General features: G+C 39.4%; 2 protein-coding genes across 6 annotated transcripts in view; one reads left to right on the plus strand and one right to left on the minus strand.

Moving 5' to 3' along the window:
- The window catches only part of LOC141362940 (mitochondrial import inner membrane translocase subunit tim16-like), a 218,865-nt gene extending 214,932 nt beyond the window's left edge, over positions 1 to 3,933 (plus strand). The window contains exons 1-5 of one of the 3 annotated variants that reach the window (XM_073865227.1): positions 1,873 to 2,026; positions 2,455 to 2,539; positions 2,845 to 2,981; positions 3,100 to 3,165; positions 3,765 to 3,933. In XM_073865227.1, the coding sequence (XP_073721328.1) occupies positions 2,024 to 2,026; positions 2,455 to 2,539; positions 2,845 to 2,981; positions 3,100 to 3,165; positions 3,765 to 3,857 (384 nt within the window). In that variant the 5' untranslated portion in view covers positions 1,873 to 2,023 and the 3' untranslated portion in view covers positions 3,858 to 3,933. Of the gene's footprint in view, positions 1 to 75; positions 1,051 to 1,872; positions 2,027 to 2,454; positions 2,540 to 2,844; positions 2,982 to 3,099; positions 3,166 to 3,764 lie in introns of those variants that run through there. The other 2 variants (XM_073865228.1, XM_073865226.1) reach the window with 2 other exon arrangements.
- Positions 3,934 to 9,964: 6,031 nt separating this feature from the next.
- Positions 9,965 to 23,068, minus strand: part of LOC141362783 (zinc finger protein GLIS2-like) — a 40,727-nt gene continuing 27,623 nt past the window's right edge. The window contains exons 2-7 of one of the 3 annotated variants that reach the window (XM_073865018.1): positions 15,539 to 15,748; positions 15,311 to 15,444; positions 12,725 to 12,907; positions 12,513 to 12,646; positions 12,162 to 12,280; positions 9,965 to 12,085 (exon numbers count right to left, since the gene is read on the minus strand). In XM_073865018.1, the coding sequence (XP_073721119.1) occupies positions 11,403 to 12,085; positions 12,162 to 12,280; positions 12,513 to 12,646; positions 12,725 to 12,907; positions 15,311 to 15,444; positions 15,539 to 15,728 (1,443 nt within the window). In that variant the 5' untranslated portion in view covers positions 15,729 to 15,748 and the 3' untranslated portion in view covers positions 9,965 to 11,402. Of the gene's footprint in view, positions 12,086 to 12,161; positions 12,281 to 12,512; positions 12,647 to 12,724; positions 12,908 to 15,310; positions 15,445 to 15,538; positions 15,756 to 23,068 lie in introns of all 3 variants that reach the window. The other 2 variants (XM_073865017.1, XM_073865019.1) reach the window with 2 other exon arrangements.

A 23,068-nucleotide genomic window follows, 5' to 3' on the forward strand; every position in this document is an offset into this window, starting at 1 on the left:
TCCTAATACAAACACATGAAAACACACACACAATTCATAACAATCCTCATTCCTCTGTGTGTTTGTGTGTTTCAGGACGACTAATCTCAAGCGTTGCCTTGCGGTCGAGTCAGGGTGCCAACAGCAGTGCCCACTGTGTTCTCGCCATTCCAGGGTGCCAACGTACCTCTGACGTACCTCACACACACACACTCCTAAATCTTCCTTATCTTCCCATATATACGGCCTGCTGATTCACTCACACATACTCTGGTGCCTCTGTTATAGAGATAATCACTTGTTATCATTGGTTTAAATGGGATTATACATGTTTACTATTAATGGTTGCATATGAAGCTCATTAGAAGACATTCATCTCAGATGCATGATGTGCACACTGTATGTTTTTATAAACTTAAATTTGTGGAACAGGGTCAGACACAACTGTAATTTTTCAGTGATTTTAATAGTGAGCATCAGTTTTGTACTCTACATTGTTGAATGTATGAAAACTGCATGATAGCCAATGTACTCTGTTTTGTAACACAGAACTTTTCTGGATTTTTCACTGTTGAAAAGTGCTTGTTAAACCTTTTGCATTTATATTGTGGTAGTTTGTAGGTGTGACATGCAGCGTTATAACATTGTTTTATTTGTATGGAATGGAACAAAATATCTCTGTACCTCAAAACAAATCATGGGGAGACTGTTAAAACTGGAAAAAATATTTCTTAATCACAGTATTAACACAAATCAATGCATAAACTATTTTAACTCTGAATCAGGTCAGTAAGGTAATGCAATACAACTAATTTTTTTTTACTAAACATGTTTACATGTGCCAGTACAGGAGTCATGCATGTTATTGCACTCCTCCCGTGTGATGTCGTGTGACGTGTGATCATGTATTCATATTTAGACAGTGAATATTATTGGATATTATAGTGGTCTGGTGTTTTTAATATACAAGTAATTTGTTACCAATCTTTTTGAAAAAACGCTTCTCAACATGTTTTTAATACTTTGGAGGCAATAAATTTTGTGTTTTTGATGGAATCGGTCTTGTGGAGTGTTGTCTTAAAATAAAGACTTGATCGATGATTGCTATGAAAAAAAAATAAGTCCGTGTTGTGTTTTTATATTTGTTATTTCACTTAACCCTCACATTCTGTTTGGAGTTTAAGAAATCCATTTTAATAGCCGGTAAAGTGTAAAGTTTATAAAGTGTATCAGTAATGTATATCAGACTGAAAGCTGTATTGGTATTTTCACACTGTCACAAAGGTCTTTAGAAACTAAACAATAGTTATTATACACAAATTTTTATTTTATTTTTTATAAAATTATATTTAAAAAAATTGTATTGGTATAAATGTATACATTTGTAGAGTATATATCTTTTGCATTGATCTGTATCAGTGTGTGGTAAATATAGTGCTGCGGTTTCTCCACCGTCCAACAGGTGTCAGTATGTTGACGTCACACTTATCGTTGAATTGTACGTCATCACCGCCGCGAACTGGCAGGACTTTAGTATAAACGAGAGATTATTAAGTAATTTAAGGTGTGTGAGCTGTGGTTTTATGTATATTAAAGCGTTTTCACAATTATTAACCAACACAAATAAGCAAAATCAATGCTTGACAACCTCTAAATGCATCCAATGAGTGCGTTCTGTGTCTTCCGTACCTAAACGTCACACTGTTCAAGTGTACGTCATCGCCGCCGCCATATTGGAACTGGCAAGACTACAATGGAAATCAAATAAACGAGAGATTTTTTATTAATTTAACGTGTGCGAGCTGCGGTCTGTCCAAGTACATTTTATGTATATTAAACGGACGTTTCTACAATTATTAACCGAGAAACATAAGCGCTGAATGCCTCCGATGAGTGCGTTCTGTGTCCTCCGTCCAGCAGGGGTCAGTGTGGAGCGTTTGTTTCTTCTCTGATCACGTGTGAGTCTCTGCTCAACCTTGATGGAGTCGCACGTGAAATTAGACATCTCGAGCTGATCTGCATATTTAATATCGCCACAGTACAGATGGTATGTTTATTTATACATCAATGTCTTCATTTTTTATTCTTGTCTGTCAGTAAGCGCTATACAGAATCTGATATTTCCGGAGATGTTAATATTGAACGACCTTGTATCGCAGCTGTCTTCATAAGAATATTTTAGTAGGATTAACTTACATCAGATATGACGAGTATGGTTTTATAGAAGACAAACAGATATTTATTATGGTTTACTTAACTTACTAGACACTGGTTAAAGACACGAGACAAATAAGCAAAACATTTGGAGATGCAGAGTCTCACCTGTCATTCCTTCTCTCTCCCACTTGTATTATCATTTCTGATCGGTTCCAAGTTATGATTACAAAATTATTTGAAAAAAGTATTTTTCCCCATAATATGTGTAAGCTGTAATTTTTTTGAAATCATATGTTTACTTTATTGTCTGGCACACAGGCGAAGTATTTGGCCCAGATCATTGTGATGGGGGCTCAGGTGGTTGGACGAGCATTCGCACGAGCTTTGCGTCAAGAATTTGCAGGTAAGTTAGATTAAAAAAAAGAGTAAAATTATTTAAAAGTGATACAAGTTGTCTGTTTATGTTGGCACATTTTATTAATTTTTATTAAGTTTATTAATGCATACATTTATCTACTTTTAATAGTATTTCTATGTTTTGTTAATATTTCTCAGATCTTGCGTCTTAATGTTCGAATGATTGATGTGTCAGAAGCTTTTCTGTGACATCAAAATAGGGATGACATCAAAAAGATCATAATGATTTTTTAAAATTTTAATAATGATGCAAGAACGTACAATATAACTGTGTTGTTTCTGTGAATGCAGCCAGTCAGGCAGCCGCTCAGGCCAGAGGTCAAGCAGGCAGACAGTCTGCGGCTGCGTCCAGCATCACAGGTATGACAATACAAGAAGCCCAACAGATACTGAACATCTCCAAATTAACACCAGAGGAGATACAGAAGGTAACGTGCAGTTCTGCACTGATGCTGTCTTAGAACTTGTCTTATAAATATTAACAAAACTTTTTACTGTCTGTGACTAGTTATTTGATTATATGTTTTTTTTTATTTTTTTATTTAGAGTTATGAACATCTATTTAAAGTCAATGATAAATCAGTTGGAGGCTCATTTTATCTTCAGTCCAAGGTAAGCATTCAGGCATCACTTCATGATGTCATTTATGTTGTCTTGTTAGACAATTGCAAAAACATAAGACTTATTTAAAATCGAACACACCCCTCACCTGACTAACTAGACTACATAACTAGTCACAATATACCAGTATTGATAATAACTGTGTGATATTGATATCATGTTAATAATACTACATATGATAATATCATAAATAATTCAGCTGCCATTTAAAATGTGCCTTAAGACATGGTTACAACTCTTTTCTTTTGCCTACCTACTCTTTTCTTTTGAGTATAACTAATTGGCCAAATATGAATAAAACAAAATGAACAATACAAAAAGATGAGATAGACTGGTAGTATTTTTTATTTAAAAATGCACACACACACACACCAGATATTGCAGTAATATTGGTATCGTGCATTCACCATTTCACTATAACTTTGTGGTGAAAGTCTGATTTCGTGACACATCTTTAGCTAAGCCAAACTGAATGGTGGTTTCATAGAGTCATGGATTTACATTGGCAGCCTTGTTCTTTATTTTTTAGATAAGCACAGACATCAAAAACGACTTAGCCCTGATTTTGTGCTTGTTGTTGAATCATGTAGGTGGTGCGAGCTAAAGAATGTCTAGATGAAGAACTTTCCATTCAACAACAAGACGAACAGCAGAAAACGAAACCACCTGACCAACAAACATGAGCCTTACCCTCCTAACCCGTCCCATTGTAATTATTACCCAAAACCCCAATAAAGTCTTTTCATTTTGTACACTAAATTGTCAATCATTTGTTTACTCATCAGATGGTGTCTTACATGCTGGACAGATTAAAGTACATACTGTTCGTAGGGCCTAAATCAGGCCAGTATTTATCTGAAGATTTGCCCTCATGTGACGTCTGAATTTAATTCTGAATGTACATTTTTCAGAATTAAATTTGATTATCATATATCGCTATTCATTCTAAAATGACCAAGATATGAATTTTGGGTAATTTGTGTACCTCTAAAGACATTGATGTCCTGGTTTAGGTGTATTTGTTTAAAGTTGGAGTTACCCTACAAGACAGTGACTCTTTAGGAGGAGTGTTAAGACTGTCCAAAATAAAGTTTTTCTTTAAGTGCACTGTATTATCATCTATCCATACATACGTGTTTAAAGGAAGGTTTCAGGTTCAAAATAGTTTCGCTTGGCATCTGTTTGTTGTTTCCACAGAAAGTTATTTTATTGAATCCCTCGGTTTATAAAACAAAACTGCATTTACACTGATTTAGTTATAGTTAAAGTCTATGATGGTTTGAAAGTTACGCAGGGATTTGCTGTGAAGTGAATTGCACTTTTTGTGGTTTTTAAAAACAAAGAAGAGTCTAAATTGATGTAATATAAGAGTTATTCTGTTTGTACCAATAAAATTATTTTAAAATATATTTTTTTACAATATTTAACATTTAAAAAAATAAACGCCCCCTGGCGTTTTTAGCCACGTTTTAACACTTTGGTATATACACCCTTTAAATACCGAGTAGAGTGAAATGTTCAATTTGTGTTGATATTGGTGTATTTATTACATTGTAGGATGTGAAAGGGATAGTTCACCCAAAAATGAAAATTCGGTCATCATTTTCTCTCATGTTGTTACAAACCTGTATAAATCTCTTTTTTATGATAAACACAAAGGAAGATATTTTATAGATATTTTTAATCAAGACAGAAAGGTCCAATTTTGGCAAGACAAAAATGTTGTCGCCTATACAGAAATTGAACAAATTTACTGCAAATACAAAAGTATGTCAGCAAATTAAGTAGTGGTGCCGTGAGATCCAATTTTAATATCTTGTATAACTTCCATGAGCTCGAAGGACTGCATCCATGCGGTATAATTTATTGATGAAGTCATCAGGAATAGCAAAGAAAGCAGTCTTGCATGCCTCCCAGAGTTCATCAATATTCTTTGGTTTCATCTTCCATGCGTCCTCTTTCATCCTCCCCACATATGCTCAATGATGTTCATGTCTGGTGACTGGGCTGGCCAATCCTGGCCATCTTGATCTTCTTCGCCTTGAGGAACTTTGATTTGGAGATGGAATTATGCGATGGAGCACCATCCTGCTGCAGAATTTGGGCTCTTTTATGGTTGGGAATATAAGAGGTAGCTAAGATTTCTTGGTATTTTAGACTATTGATGTTGCCTTCCACCCTGCAGATCTCTCACACACCCCCATACTGGCTGTATACCAGACCATGATTTTTCCGCAACCAAACTTCACTGGCTGAATCTCGGATCCATGTGGGCTCCAGTAGGTCTCCTGCAATATTTGCGGTGACTGTGGTGTAATTCAACAGAAGATTCATCTGAAAAATCCACCTTCTGCTTTTCCAGCGTCCATAATTTTAGCAGGCTGTGGGCCTTTTGTTTAGTGCTATCTTCTGGGCACTGATTCGACCATGGAGGCCATTTAGAGACAAAGTCCGACAAACTGTTCTGGTTGACACAAGGATTTCTGGTGACCAGGTCTCGCGGAGCTCTGCAGCAATGGAAAGTGGTCTGGCCTTGGATTTTCGAGCCAACAAACGGTCCTCTCGAGCAGTTGTCTTTTGCGGGGTCTGCCTGACCTGGGCTTGTCAAAAACATCTCCAGAACTTTAGTCTCAGGTTGAATCTTAGGCATGTTTGCAGAGGTCTAGTTGCAGTTGATGTGAAGGTCTAACATACTGGGTTTTTTTTATACACACCTGAGACCTAATTGATCCATTATTAGTCACAGATGAAGCTCATATGACAAGGCGACAACACTTATGTCTTTGCAAAAGTTGACTCAATGGGCTTTACCAAGCTGTTAATTAGAATACTTTTCGTTTTGCACTGAAATATTATTACAAAAGCTGTTAAGATTAAAATTAGCCATTTCTTGAAAAAAAAACTCAATTAGAAATATATTTAAGCAGCAATTCAGGTCAATTTGTACACAAGAGACAAGACTTGTCAGGGACTTTATATATATATATTTTTTTTTTTCCACCAGACATTGAAAAACAAAGTCTGGAGTAAATGGGAACATTAATTTAAAAACTTTTACTTATCATTTAACACTTTTTGTAACATAATTTTAAAAATAAGTCATAAAAAATCTCATTACCGCAACAGTCAGAAAACATCAACACTGACATATTTTCAAAATGACATGACAATCCTGAAAGAACATAATTTGGAGATTCTGCACATGCATTTAAAATCAAAGTATTATGCTTCTATTAATTAAATTAACATTTAATAAGCATCTGTTGCAGTAATGATAATCAAAATGTCGTGTAAGCATTCTGACAAGACAATATTTCAAATTAACTGTAAAAAAATGATCTTACCTGGTAGCCATCTTGAAGTAACTGGTCCATGTGCTTGGTCACTCAAAATCAAACTTTATTAAAATTCTGTATGTGTGCTTAAACTGTTCTCAAAAAGTGTTGCGGAGGATGAGAACATCAGGCATGGACACATCATTTTCCTAATTTTTCTTCATTATTATTATACATGAATATTCAGTAAATATTTTTTCTGTCATCTAAAGTAGTCTAGCAAAACATCCATTTATTTTTTTTCTTAATATTTTTGTGTTCATTTGATTAAATTACAACATAACGCATGTTCAAACACAGCCGGACACATTGCGGTAATGAGAATTTCAGCAGAAAATGAGATAAAATTTACAATTATAAATTCTTATGTTGAAATCACACATTGTGCAAGGTAGAACACAGTATTGTGTTAATTCTGATGCTTTTTAATGTATTACTATATTACTATACTATATTACACATTTTAAAGCTCATTAGTGCCGTGGTGTTTCAATGGTTTCGTGAGAATGTTGTGGTAACAAATGCAAAACTCTCCACAGGAAAAATCAGACATTCAACAAAAGAGGCCACACAACAATATATCAAATGCAAATTTATTAAACATTTGTTTCTTTTATTCTCATTGACATCCTTATCAATCTCGTAATCAAATTCCTCTAAAACAGGAGCACACAGCTATGATGTACCAACTGGAGACTTGTACAGCTCTAAAGTTCTGCATGTTCATCTTAAGAACATGATGCCGGAAAAATAGATATTTATTTATTTATATATATATATATTTATTTATTTTCATATACTGTATTACATCTACTTTTCAACTATAATAAAAGGCACTTGGAAAAAAATCAAAATACTGATATTAAAATATCTCAAAATGTGCAAAAAAGGAAAAAATAAAAATGAAAACCGGCCTTTCTAGGCCATAGTCTTTTTCTTAACCCTTTGTGCATCTCTGTGAACTGTGTGTGTGTGTGTGTGTGTGTGTGTGTTAGAAACACATTTATTTTCTAAGCAAATATCTAATCATTTGTTTTAGACGTGGTGCTTTATTGCCGTACCATATATTTACTGACGGACAACGCGGTTGACATCAGATGCACTGAATATTTAATCATCCCTGCCATTACATTTATTGCTTAAATCTCAACAATTGTTTGCCAAGGCGTTTTGGACTCCAGAGTGCTCAAAGGGTTAAATGTCAACAGCTTATTTGATATTGAACATTGATGTAGACCTTGAAGGGCCTGTGTCAAAATCAGCTTTCTCCAACCAGCAACAAAAGCCGTGTGTGAAGCAGAGAGATGGACTCATTTTAACGGCTGAACCATACAGGGACGTTCGCACCAGATGGCAGACCACTCCGGGCCGGAGCTGCTGACGTTGGCACGAATCCGGCCCAGAGTCGTCTGCTGTCTGGGACAGGACACACTGTTGGTAATGTTAATACATTTAAATATCTGACTTTAAGAATATTTTTGTTGGCAAACATTTATGGTAAACAATGTAAAACTTAATGTCCAGTTTGGTCAATACACTTGGTTATGTCATACCGAACTATGTTTATCTAGACAGAAGACACTTTATGACATAATGTTTGCTAAGATCTCAAAAAAGCAGTGAAAAATCTCCTGCATTTCACTTTCGACTCCTGGGCTGGAGAAAGCTGAGCACAAAGCAGCGAGATCAGAAATGAAGCAACTTCAACATCAGGAAATGTCACGTCAGTAAAACAAAAATGCATTAATTGTATAGTTTCTACACGTAACAAAATATAAACATTATGAAACAAGATTAAACGTTTCGGGGGAGTGTTTTTTTTTTTTGGGTGGGGTCATGCTGAAGGAAGTGTGACTATTTCACTTGGAATGTAACATTAGTTTGCAATGTATTGAATAATGTCCAATAGGAGTTTTAAGGATATTTAAAAAAAAATCTTAAATCTGTCTGTTCTGTTTACAAACAATTTACAAGTTTGTATTTGTTAACATTAGTTAATGAATTAGTCGACATGATATAATGAGCAATATAGTTATTGAGCTTTTATTAATCTTTGTTAATTTTAGTTATGGCACTGCAAAAATGATTTTCAAGAAAAAAATTCTTAGTATTTTTGTCTTGTTTTCAGTAAAAATATCTAAAAATTCTTAAATTAAGATGCTTTTTCTTGATGAGCAAAACGACTCAAGAAAATAAGTCTAGCTTTTAGACTAAAAATATCAAATTTAAGTGATTTTATGCATAAAACAAGCAAAAAAAATCTGACAATGGGGTAAGCAAAAAATCTTGATTTTTTTAAAAACACTAAACTTAAGAAAAATTCCAGAAAAATTTGCTTACCCCTGGCATATTTTTTTTTACTTGTTTTATGCAAAAAATCACTTAAATTTGATATTTTTGGTCTAAAAACTAGATTTATTTTCTTGGGTCGTTTTGCTCATCAAGAAAAAGCATCTTAATTTAAGAATTTTTAGATATTTTTCCTGAAAACAAGACAAAAATACTAAGATTTTTTTTCTTGAAAATCATTTTTTGCAGTGAATACAATTGTTTGATACTAGCCTGGGTGCCAGCCGATCTTAGCCCCGCCCACAAGAATTTGAGAACGGGAAGATCGGTCTGGAGTTTTTCCGTTGAGGAGCTGCTATGCTAGGACTAGAGCTGGGCGAACCAATCAAATTGTCAGGGCGGGCTTTATACGATGATGGACAGATAATCAACAGTAACGTAATGAACCACGTCACCAAAGAGCGCGTGTGTTGAATGGCTGCTGCTGTAGAGTTCAGATGTGTGGATTCTGACATTGAGTCTGTTCTAAAAGATATCGACAGAGCATTGCTTTTAAAAGAGGAACAGAGAAACGCGAGCAAGGCATTTGTTGATGTTTTTGCCGTCCTTTCTATTCGGCAAAAGTTGGTCGCAACTGAAATGGCTAACGTTATCACGGCGATGCAACTCAGCGTGCACGACGAGATGGATATAATTAGCGGTCGTTGCCAGCTTCTTTTCGGAAGCCCGGAATCGTGGTTGCTGAATAAGTGGAGGAACATGCTAGGCTCCAATATTTTCAAGCAAACGTAATGGGTATCGTCGTGGATGAAGTTCACCTAACGTACAAACGGTAAGAGATAGTCTTACTCTATGACTTAGTAAATACTTCATGTTGTGATATAAACGAAATGTTGTAAACATAATAGGTGTTGATGTACATTCGCTAACTCAGTATAATCACAATGTTAGTGTCATTGTAGCGAAATACTTCGGTCAGGCTGCAAAGACGTAATTTCAAAATACACTCACACACACACTCCGTTGCTCTGATTGGTCGTAGGTCTATCCAATTGAGTGCAGAGGCATTTTTCGGTTGAGACACGCCTCATAATTATAGCTCAATGGAGCGGTATCAGACTCAAATTCTGACTAGAATTGAGTATGACAACGTCAGGCTAGTTTGATACTGTAGTTTAATGTGCATTAACTAATGTTAAAAGTTACAAAAAATGCTGTAAAAGTTTTGTTCATTGTTAGTTCATGTTAGCTAATGCGTTAACTAATGTTAACAAATACAACCTTATTGTAAAGCATCACAGACTTTTTATCAAGAGTGTTTATCGATGCATGGGGGAACATTGATAATTAATTTACATATATTTATTTATTTTCCAGATGTTTGTTGGCTTGCATATCCAGTTTAAATGGTACTTACTGCACTTCAATATTAAGGTTGGTTTTGTGTCACATTTGGCACTGTGTCTATAGTTTAAATGTGAAATCAAAACAGAGATAGGCAAGTTAGGACAGTATTCTTGTGATACACCCAAATTGGTGTAAAGTCAGAGTCTCTTGAGTTTGCGAAAAATATATTTTTTAACAATTGTATATCCTGCTGTGCTAATATACTGCAACCTAGGACAATACTATCAGATATTGGTTCAGCCAGCAGCGTGCAGTACATCACTTGGCCAAAAGATGGCAGTACTTGCAAAAGCGCCTTGTTTCTCTATGGGGCGTTAGCATAACTGCTAGCTGAGTTTGTGCCCTCGTCTGACTTAAAACTCAATGAGTCTTGTGTCTGTAAATCTTGGTAAAACACAACAGAACTTAACTAGTCAATGTTTCTATTTCTTTCCCCTTAGAGGACAGATTGTCGTTCAAACACTTAGTCGATTTCGAAAGAATTGCGCTTACGTTGCATTGACACAGCTAGCAGCAAATGCGAGGTTTGTCATGTTACTTGCGAAAGCACGGAGCTGAGGAGGTACGTTTGCAAGGAGTGCGGTGGGTACCCGGTGAAAGCACTGTTTAACCGTCCGTCTGTGGGTACGGCAGACATTGATTGACAGTAAGCAGATAACCAAACTGCTATTGCCTGACCTCAGCACCTCTTAGCAAACGTAACCAAGCTTGTGTAAGTGAAAAAGCATGAAAGATTTTTACCTCTTTTCATAACGCATGGAATGGCTTAAGGATTTGTTCATTTAAAACATTTCTTCCTGAAGAATAATATAAGATTCTGTATTTAGTGTGTCAAATACACCATTGTCCAAAAATACGTATAAATACATGAAAATGGGCTCATGGAGCAAGAGCACAGATTTCTAAGACTGCCAAATCAGTGCTTTTATGAACGGACAACAAAAAAGTAGCAGATAAGAAACGGTATGAAACAAAGGTGACCTTTCAGAGTTTTAACGCTAGGTTTGTTTTCTGCCTCAGTAAACTGTAACCACAGGAAACAGGTAAAAGTATCAGAACGCAGGTAGTGCAGAAATGCAAAGTTAAAGAACAGGGTGACTGCATTTGCTTTGTGAAAACCCCCCACATGCTCGCCTTTGACCTCTGACCCCTGTTGTTACACCCCCCCACCCCTGTCGTTCCTCTGGAATGCGGGGCTCAGTTGACCACAGCCGGCTTCAACACAACCTGACCGGAGGGGATGACCACCCAAGACAGGGGGTCGTGGGATGTTCCTGTAGAAAGGTTGAGTACGCCCCCATGCATCTCATCCTCACCCTCCACACTTCTGGCCTTGCCCTTCCCATGGTCCCTGCGCTCCGAGGCCAAAACCGGTACAACGGGTAGCCCGAGTGCAGAAGATGAGAAGGCGTGAGACAACAGGGAAGATTTGGCCAGGCCGAGCGGGGAGCCAGCGAAGGACAGAAGCCCAGCTGGAGGGGAACTCGGGCAGCCCAGATTGCTCAAGTCCAAGGGGCGGGGACTTAGGGGTATTGAGCCTCCCAGACCCTGCAGACCATGGCTGCCCAGGAGAGCAGCTGCCGCCCCGGGAATGATGATGTGGGCCCCATTGACGTAAGTCAGCTCGGATTCTTTAGCCGACCCGGGCTTCAACAGCGAGCCCACGCCTCCCGGACCTCCCTGTTCCTGGGCAACAAAATGCCCGTGAGCTTTAATGTGCTTCCTTAGCGAGCTGGGATCTGTGTAGCGTTTCAGGCAGCCCACCATTTTGCAATAATAGGGTTTGTCCACGTAGTGGGTGCGAGTGTGCTTGAAGCGGTCACTGGAGTTGGAGTAACGCTTGTTGCAGCCCTCGTAAGGGCAAATGTAGGGCTTCTCACCTGTAACGCAAGCATTGAGTTAGCAAGTCCTCAAAGCACTTATATAGAGAGTAAGTCTGGGTGGTGTGGCGCTGACCTGTGTGCGAACGATTGTGAATCTTGAGGTTTTCAAGACGCGAGAAGCTCTTGTTGCAGGTGGGACAGCGGTGAGGTTTCTCGTTGGTGTGAGTGCGGATGTGGATCAGCATCTTGTACCTTACGAGGTTAGAGATATGCAATGCGTTAGACTTTAAATAATGAATACTGAATGATTCTCCCAAATATTCAAATGACTAAATTATGTACCAAGACAAAAAGTATCTTTACAGTAGTCCATACGACACATGTGCTGTAATCCAAGTCTTTAAAAGAAGACCAATTATTTACTGAGAATCTTTTCCTCAATGAATCTTTAGTCTTATTGACTACAAAAATGGGATAAACACACCTGGCATTGAAGCCCCGCCCTTTGCGGGCACACCCCTCCCAGTGGCAACAGTACCCAGAATCCTTTTCAGGCTTCACGTGAAAGTCATTGACATGGTCCACCAAGTCTTGCAAGGAGTCAAAGAGCAGGTGGCACTGTGGCATGAAAACTAAGTCAGATCAGGAGAACGGTAAACTTTAGCATCTCCGTTTAACCGGTTTCTCGTTACTCACTTTTCTCCACCGACAGGCCAGCTGTTCATCTGCGGAGAGGTCCGGAGAAGCTCGAGTGTCCTTGGGTTGCCGAATGAACATCGAAGAAGGCAGGTGAAGCCCTCCTCCTGCTCCAATGGGCACAAAGAACTGGAAAGCTTGAGAAGTGGCCCCGCCCTCTACGTAACGGATGTGAGCCGAGTCCTGTGAAAACAAAACCAGGAAAAGATAAAGGTAAACATAATTATTGCCACCAATTCGTCTGTTTAACACCAGGCCAGCAATTGCAGTAATTGTTGTTAAAGTGACAGTAAAGGCAAAGCTACAGGAGGTCTGTGTTCAGTAATGGCTCGCACAGCATGAGACCCTTATGAGTATTTTGCTTGATACATCGGCCCCGTCACCCCCCCGTTTTTGCCTCCAGCTGTGCTGTTATGAGCTAATGCCTCGCTGCACTTTCTACACAAACACAGACTTCTGACTTTATTAGGACTGAGTTGAGCAGTTAAGACGCAACGAAAACAAAGAATCACATACACACAATTTCATACATAGTACTTGATTAAGCATGAATGCCTCCTTATAGAAGCGGCAGGGGTGACGTTATGTTGTAGGCTGACCCGTAAGTTAGCTTCATGTGGGTTCCCTCCCTATTATAAAGCAGTTTGTCTGTTTAGGGCTACTGTGGAAAAATGACGACAACTTTCGTGTAAGGGTACCCGCGTTGTATGGAGATAAATATGGCTCATACTAAGATAATTAAAACAATACAGTTAGTTTTGTAAGGTCTTTAAAAAAAATGTATTCATGCAAACTCTAATGCTGCGTTTACACCAACCGCGTTTCAGGTGTCAAAATCGCGTCTACCGCGCCTAGTTTGCCGCTTAACAGTTTGAATGCATCCGGGAGCATTTGACGCGCGTCAGAGGCAAAATCTGCTTCTTGTGGGAGGGGCAAGTTCTATGCGGTTGTCTGTTTCCAAGATGGTTGATGTTGATGCATTTATCAAGAGAGTTACCGGTTTGTATTTAGTCACCTTACTATGGGGGAAAATAAACGGCGCGGGTTGATAAACGTCACGTGACTCAAAAGTGAAATGTGTATTTACAACTTACCAGGTTGCCCAAAGTCCTCACTGACACTGTTCCAAGTGAGGTCCTTTTTATTCCTGTCTCTATAGAAATAAGAACGTGTGTCGTATAGCTACGAGTGACTGCTCATGGACAATATCAAGCGTTCCTTCATGTTGAATGAGTGACTCCGGGCCGGGCTGCTGTCACAGCAGCAAGCAGGCCCCTGATTGGTTAACGCGCCATGAAAATCCGCCAAAGTTCAAATTTTTCAATTCGAAAAAAACACCATTTGCGCATACCGCGTGTACCGCGCCAGACGCTTAATTCGCGCCATTCGAATTGAATTTTTAATGTTATTATAACCTAAAGATGCTATGTGAATGTTTGTAACAGAAAATAGTGGTTTTCATCTTGTCACTTTCTTGGTATAGAAAACACATTTTTACCGAAAATAGTCAAAATAGATTGATTGCGTTTTGGAACCAAACTAAAAACGTAATTTATTCTTGTACGTGTACACAGACGTTTGACGCATGCGCATTGCGAAAAAATGTTATGCATCTCCTGGCCTACATACTTCATTCTCCAGTATGTGCATGCAAGACCTACGCATAACGGAAACCCTTGCAATATTCATACAAATAGGACTTCTAGATTTAGTTGTCAGAAATTTTAACACAGCTCTCCTTAACAAACCACACAATTTGAGATCTGTGCCCATACATGTATGTTGGTGTTCAAATCACTAACCCTTAAGTATAATGAATAATATTAGTACTGCTTGCCATTTGTGGGCATGAAAGAGTTAATGAGAAAATAAACTATGACTGTAACCGGACAGTGGCTTTCCGTGGAGGTTTCAGCTATGTGAGAAATGCAAACTCATGGAAACTCTCATAATACGTTGCCGATTCCCAGCTGTGCCATCAATGACCACAAGAATCGCTGTTATTTCCCGGCTCCTCAAGAATTGGTGGCAAGTACTTGAAACATCCTCACAAAACTGCATTGCGTCTCACTCCAGTAAACGCTCAGCCAGCAATTCAATTGTGTGAGAATTGAATTAAACAGAGAGGACTGTGTGTGGCTGTACCTCGCCGTAAATCTGATTTAACCCCAAACATCAGCTCATGAACAGAGAAAGAGAGATGCTTGTGTGAAGACACACAGGGGGCGTCTGATAAGATACAACCCCGCCCAGATCTGGGTCACTGAGGGTCACACATCTGAATGCATCATGTTGAGGGCGTGGGTGCGAAGGGGGTTGCCCAGTGCATTTAATGTTGATGACTCAAACAGAATCAGAAGTCATTCTTGGTTTATTCGTTTCTGGTGCTGATCATCGTCTTTCTTGTTTGGTCACTTTCTTTTTTGAGAGTCCACTTTTTTTTCCTTGACTGCTCTGGCTGTTAGTGTTTTCCTGTTTGTTTTTTCTATTACTAGCGTTCTAATGCATCTGTTACACAGCTTTCATACTCAATAAAATGATTTTGATCTCAAATAAGTGAAGACTTATCTAAAGAAAGCATCTTACCCCATGAAAGACCGGAGCCGAGCCGTGTCCGTTGGTGAGATCTGGAGAGCAGGTGGTATTGCGAGAGGACGGTGACATAGTGAGGTCCACAGCGGAGGGTGAGGGGGTCTCAGACTTCTCCTGCAGGACACCTGCTGACACACCAGATCTCTTAGTTTAATTTTACAACATCCTTTAAGTTACACCGCACACTGGACTGAGGTCTGTTTTTATGTTTTACTTATTTACCTGTGTGTGGAGAAGCAGGAGATGCTGGGACAATCACGGCTGTACCATCGTCTGCCATGCGTAGCTGCCCGGACCCCTTGGCATGCATGGGAGAGGGTGTGAGAGCAGAAGGGGATCTGGTGCCTCTGTCCCGCCCATTGACCCGCCCCCTGGGCACTTTCAGGTCCAGTGGCTCGTCTAAGGACAGCATGACAGCATGTGGTCCTGAGCCTTCAACCTTCACAGAGAAGAGAGAGAGAAGATGAGGTGAAGATACACACTCGTATTCCTTATGTCTATCAGCAATGTATTTGTTGGATATATAAAATACAGTTAAAGGAGGATTGCATGATCTCTGAAAGTTGTTGAATGTCGAAGCACTGCTACTTGGGCGGAGTGATTTACTCGCAGCACTCGAGAAGCCCCTGGTGAGGAGCATTTGTACACGGTGTGACTATACAAATCACAACACATAAATAGGAAAATGTTTGCGTTATTTTGTCACTTATTGGGAGCAGTATGCTAGCTGAAGCCATTCACTTCCAGTCTTTGTGCTAAGCTAAGCTAGCGGGGGCTGCACAGACAGAGTTACAGCACACATGGAGACGAGAAAGGTATGTATGGACTTATCTAACCCTGGGGGATACGGTGAATAAGCTAAATTCCCAAAATCTGGGTGTGTTCCTTTAAACTTTTAGACCCGTCGGATCTCGGGTTTTTGTATGTAAGTGGACCCGTAAGGACCTCTAGTGTGTGCTATTGAAGGTGAAGTGCCCATATAAGGACTTCCACTGTACTTCCAGCACTGCTTACACAACAAATTCAGTAGCAAACCCTCTCCGAAACCCCGTCGAAGTGCTAAAATGTATAGCTTGCATACACTGTAGCTCAGTTTGGATATGTGTCTGCCAAATGCAAACATGGTAAAATGTTTTTCGTGTTTAAATACAAGCCACAGCCAGTGAATTGCTTCCTAGACCTTTGGATGTGTGTCTTATCTAACACACCTGATATAGTAACACAACACAGACACATGCATGTATACACAAACCAGCTGATCTCATTAGAAACACTCAAAAGTGCAAGAAAGTTTCCTTTCTCCGTTTTCATTGTTTTGCTAAACCCCACACAGCCCGCTGAAAAAACATCCCAGACCTTACACAATGACTTCCACTAGCCCTCATTCTTTTCAGCCTCCGACAGGCACAAACTGTCCCGGCAATTACACCCATTAGAGTTTCCACATTCCTCACGGGTGCGCACAGCCGTCCTTGTGATACACAACATTTACAAATCCTCTAAGCCGGGTTTCTCTTCCTGCTACATGGCCCCAAAATATACGCTCATACATGCCTCATGTCACATAGAAAGCGGCCTTTGATAGACTTTGACTTGCATCCACATGAGGAAGGTCTGCGAGGTCACGGCAGGGGTCACGGAGTTCAAAAAACCGTAGAGGGGGGCAATAACCAACAGATAACTACAGTCACAAACACAGAGCTGCATTATCAACAAGATATGCGTCTTTAACCCACACGCACAGAGCATCATCCATGTGTCCTGAAATGATCTGTGTCGCCTCCGCTTCTAGCCCTGTAAGTCTTAAATCGTACCGTTTTTTGGTCTTTAATGAAGTGCCAAACGGATCAGACAGCTATTGTAGTGTCGGAAGAATAAAAGGGTTGCGTCACAGCAAAAGTTAATGTGCAATCTATAGTATGTCTGTTTTCGTGTCCTGAAACGGTGAGGTCACGTTTGCACAGTGAACTTGTGATCTTTCAGGTGCGATCGGAGGTTTGAGATATGTCTGCTATGTTAAGGTTTTGGGTTTGGTTAATGATTTTCACACTTGTGTGTTAAAGAAGAGAAAAAAAACAAATATGTCACCGGTTTGTAACTGTACTATATGAACCCCTGTGAAATTTCTAATCTGAACCAAATGGGTTAAAAGTCAACATGAAAACGCATTTACTGTACAACACTCTTTTAAGATCTTAGTAGTTGTCGGAGTTGATGGTGTAGTGGGCAGCGCTCCGAAATGTGGTGCTTTCGCACTTTCGGTGACCTGAGTTCAATTCCCGGCTTTCCTGTCTTTTCCTAACTTACTGTTAAATAAAGGAAAAATGGCCAAAAAACCCCCCAAAAAACAAAAAAAAGATCTCAGTAGTTAATGCATTAGCTAACATGGACTAACAATGAGTATGTATTTATTTATATTTTTACAGCATTTATTCATGTTAGTTCATGCTACACTCTGACATGTAACTTGTAGTTGGTTAAAAAAGGAACAAACTCAGCTGCTGGTTTAAATTAACCCAAAAATGTCTATATTTGACCCAACCATGGGCTAAAACTACCCAGCATAAGTGCATTAAAGATCGACATCAAACATGTGTTAATAAATGTAAATAAATTAACATTAAGTAATATAATAAATGCAAATATTATTCATTATTAGTTTATATTAATTAATGTTAACAAATGCAACCTTATTGTAAAGTGTACTGATGCATTTTAGAGTGAAACTTAAATTGAATATTGTTAAAAGTGAAATGTTGGAGGGTTAAAGCCACAATATGTAGGATTTTCACCATTAGAGGTCGCTATTTCATAGTAACACATTAACAATAACAAAGGTGAAGCTTTATGACGTTATAAAGGAGAGTGGAACGATAGGAGATGTTGTTTTCACTATCCAGAGAGACGTATAGAATTGACTAATCATGATCGCGGATGATGTAATGAATAAATGTTTTTTACCTACGTTTGTAATGAATTAGCTAAAAGGTACAACAGCTGCATGTTAGATGCTGTATAACCTCAGCGTGCGTCCACTCGAGTTGCCATAGTTTCTACAACTGGAAACCAAGGACAGCTTGGATATTAGGTTACTAAAAGTGACTAAAAATAAAAATTTCTCTAGATTTAGTCCTTGGGAACTTCTGGGATAATGTAAGCACACAACTGCATTAAATATATCACATTGTGCAAGTGTTTTTTTTTTTTGATATTTTATTACAAAAACTGTTGCATATTGTATCTTTAATGTCAACAACAAAAAGGTAATTACTTTCAAAGTTGCTTGAAGTTATAAAGTTATTATATTTTTATAAAAAATGTAAAGAGAACTAGACTCGCTAGAGTCATTTACAATAAGATCAGAAATATGGGAGTTGATGCATGTTGGCTAAGAACTTGGCGTAAAAGAACCTAATTTAAGTTTAACAAATAACTTTGAATTCTTTAGGTTTTTTTAGATGGTGAATCTTTATTCTGTAAATAATAAAACTATTTTTGCTGAACGTAAGGTACTGTAAAGAAGCTTTATTTGAAGACTATGTTGGAGATTATAGGTTTCAGGTTTCATCTGACAGGGTGTTTATTAACCCTGGCCTTGGTTATCTGCCCTGCACAATTTAGTTTAGTGCTAACACACCTGCCTGTAGTTTTCTAGTGAACCCAATGACCTGTTTAGGTGCTTTAGGTGTCTCTGGTTAGAGTTAAAGGGATAGTTCACCCAAAAATGAAAATTCTGTCATAATTTCGCATCCTCATGTTGTACTAAACCTGTATGAATTTATTTTTTCTGATGAACACAAAAGAAGATATTTTTATTAATGATGGTAAGCACATAGTTGATTGTAACCATTGACTTATTATTGTAGGAATAAAAAAAAATCAAATTTAATGCATACCATCAGCTGTGTACTTACCATCATTTCTCAAAATATCTTCTTTTGTGTTCATCAAAATAAAAAATTATGACAGAATTTTCATTTTTGGGTTCACGCCAGCCGCGGTAGAGGCATCAACCGTAAGTGTTTCAATGTTAGGTCAATGTAAAGACACGTTAACGCGCGTCTGGAGGTCTCGCGGAGCGAATGATGCGTTTAGCGCAGTGTGTTAGACATGATTCTGCCTCATTCGCGCGTCTAGCATGAATTGAGCTTGACCGCGGGGTAAAAAAATGTAACTTTGGTGGAAAACACGGCACGTTAATCAGGAGCTTGCTCTAGTAGTGACGTGATTACAGGAAGCGAGCAGAGTCGCAGAAGCCCCTCCCAAGACGCAAATTTCCACGTGAATGTCTCGATGACTAGAAATGAACGCACAAATGAAGTACACTAAAGTGTTCAAGCATCCAACTACACGCGATAGACACAAATTTGACGCCTCAAACGCGTCTGGTGTGAACCCAGCATCATAAAGACTACACTGCCTCCATGTCCTCCTGTGACGTGCTAACCCAGAGAATTATGGGAACTGTAGTTTAAATAGTAAACTGAATAAATTAGTTGTATTTTCTGGCAAATTTTGTATCATGTCATGTCTATTCATTTTGAATATGAATAATACCGATTTGTCTCTGTCAATGTGAGTATAGAAAATTTTCCCAACAGGTAATTCTGACATTTTGCTGGCTATCATGTGTACTCATCTTCTAAATACAACCATTCTTGACCGCCAGTTGACTGCCAAAGCACATTTTCAACAATGATAAAACATATAAATAAAATTTAAATCAACAAGTAAAACAAAAAAGTTTTGAGTAGACTGTATAAAAATAGTAGCCCACTATTGTGGTAGCCCTTGCTCACAGAAAGGTTGAAGGCCCCCGCTTAAGACTGTAAAGTTTATCAGCTGGTCCCCCTAGTAAAGATAGAAGACGACGACAAGATAAAAATCATAATAATGTCTATTTTATTATCTCTCACAGAAGCAGAAAGGTTTTCCTTCATATTCCTGAGTTAGCACATGGCCCGGTCCAGAAGAACTCTTTACAAAAGACCTCCTCACATAAGCTACCATGGCTCCATGTGTAAACCATTATTGGGCCATGCCTAAGGACAGCTGCAATAAATCATCTCTTCCCCATTTTAATTACCCCCCCAAACACACACAAGGATTTCTGAGACTCTTCAGGAATGGCACAGTTCAGCCAACCAGAGGAGTCGGATGGAATGTTGCAACGTTCTGGGAGTCTGCATTTCGGTAAAGTTTTACTGCTTGACAGTACTTGATGATGAATGGCTCTCAGTTACAGGACAGGTCAAGCTTGTCTTCTTTTGACAGGTGACTGATTTATAGAGTAAATCGTACGGTGTCATACGGTTTATGGTCATGTGATAACATCAGTTCTTCAGGCGTGCGTGGAATGGTTGCATTCCCTCCCCAGGGGTAAAGATCATCCAAACTCATCTACTGCAAGCCTGCATTAAAAAGGAACTTTATGTATATATGTGTTTTTTGCTGTGAACTAACTGCACTAAGAGTTGTGTAAAAGGGAAATGGGCGAGTTCCCGTCACAGCGGAGCTGCTTTGATGAGATAGTTCCAAGCGGTAACACTTCAATGTGAAGTTTTGGGAGAGGGTGTTGCTTTGCCCCATGCAGACATCTCAACCCTGCAGTGGGGTTGGCGAGGTTTTAAAAGGCAGCATTGTTCCTCTCCCTTGCCGAGTAAACATGGGCTGAAGGAGAGCGTTTGGAACGAGACGCTGAATGAAATGTTTGTGCCTTCGGCGTGACCCCGGCAGCCAGAGGCCACCTAACCACCTCTACAAGCGAACTCTCTGCCCCTACGGAAGTCCCCAGACCTTCGGTTTCCTGGCTAGGGTGATGGTGGGCAAAGACCAGGGTCGGGACATGGCAGGGTCAGTGGGGGGGTGTGGGTTTTGCTGACCCCACGAGGTCAAACTGCAGGTCTGTACTAATCTGATCCTAATTAACCTGCAGCTCACCACAGGTCATGATGCACTTAGTGTGTTCAGTTACTGCCTTTAGGTCACGTCAAGAGCGGTTTTATTTATAGCTTGAGCGCACATAAATGCCACCACAATGTCATGTCTTTCTAAAAATGAGTCACCAATTAAAGAAATATGGCACAAGCTAATTAATATTGTTCATACTTTATAATTGTGAATGTTGACTGCCAGAACTTACAGTACAACTCATTTAAGTGGTATGACCAAACTACATTTCCCATCATCCTTTGCACAAAAATGATAAACAATCCAAGTCAACTACACTCCTAATGGACATGCATTGCTCTTCAGCTGCAATAAAGCTTTATATTTTAGAGAAAAGAGAGAAAGAAATGCATTCATTTTATGACCAGTCACATTATGTTACACATTTCCAAAATCATAAATAGAAAGATCGCATGAGGATTTGAGTGTAGCGCATGATTGCGGGTGATAGCAGGATTTATTAGTGCATAACAGCGGGTGTACGATTGTGTGTTTCATGAGCCAGCTGCTGGGTGAGAGTGTGAAAATGCATGTGTTTTTGAGCTTGAGTCTCTTTGTATTAAACTCTCGAGTGTAACTCTATATTCCCGGCGTTCCAGCTCTGGGAGGTCGTCTACAGGAGGTCTCTTTATCCCCTACAAACACAAAAACCAGTTTCAGCTCACATTCATGAAGCTGTGGGGATTCTAATGACAAAAACATAACCTCAGAGTGATGTTGTTTCATCTTTGGCAAAGCATCTTAACAATATTTTAAGGGCATTGGACCTGCAGGTGTTCATGGAGCTATGTGTGCTTTCTTTTAGGTTTACAGGTCTGGCAAGGCTAGGGTGTTGTAAGTGGTTGCTAGGGTGTTTGGGTGTTGCAAGAGATTACTGGGTGTTCTGTGTCGTTGCTCGGGTGTTCTGAGTGGTCGTCCGATGTTCTGAGAGGTTGCTAGGGTATTCTGAGTGGTTACTAGGGTGTTTAGGTGTTGCGAGAGATTACTGGGTGTTCTGTGTCGTTGCTCGGGTGTTCTGTGTCGTTGCTGGGGTGTTCTGAGTGGTTGCTGAGTGTTTTGAGAGGTTGCTAGGGTGTTCTAAATGGTTACTAGGGTGTTTGGGTGTTGCAAGAGATTGCTAGGTGTTCTGAGTGATTGCCCGAGTGTTCTGTGTCGTTGCTCAGGTGTTCTGAGTGGTTGCCGGGTGTTCTGAGTGGTTACTATGGTGTTCTGAGTGGTTACTAGGGTGTTTGGGTGTTGCGAGAGATTACTGGGGGTTCTGAGTGGTTACTATGGTGTTCTGAGTGGTTACTAGAGTGTTCTGTGCTGTTTCTTGGATGTTCTAAGAGGTTGCTAGGGTGTTCTGAGTGGTTGCTCAAGTGTTCTGTGTCATTGTCCGGGTGTTCTGAGTAGCTGTTGGGTGTTCTGAGTGGTTACTAGGGTGTTCTTCGTCATTGCTTGGGTGTTCTGAGTGGTTACTATGGTGTTCTGAGTGGTTACTAGAGTATTCTGTGCCGTTTCTTGGGTGTTCTAAGAAGTTGCTAATGTGTTTTGAGTGGTTGATAGAGTTTTTAATTTTGTTGCTAGATTGTTCAGTGTGTTGTTGCTAGGGTGTTCTGAGTGGTTGCTAGAGCGTTCTTTGCCATTGCTTGGGTGTTCTGAGAAATTGCTTGGATATTCTAAAGGATTGTTGAATGTTCTATGGTGCTGCTGGGGTGTTCTGAGTGGTTCTAGTGTGTTTAGGTGTTGCGAGAGATTACTGGGTGTTCTGTGTCGTTGCTCGGGTGTTCCGAGTGGTCGTAGGGTGTTATGAGCAGTTTTTTA

The sequence above is a fragment of the Misgurnus anguillicaudatus genome, unplaced genomic scaffold, assembly GCF_027580225.2.
Source record: "Misgurnus anguillicaudatus unplaced genomic scaffold, ASM2758022v2 HiC_scaffold_29, whole genome shotgun sequence".
Classification (NCBI taxonomy): domain Eukaryota; kingdom Metazoa; phylum Chordata; class Actinopteri; order Cypriniformes; family Cobitidae; genus Misgurnus; species Misgurnus anguillicaudatus.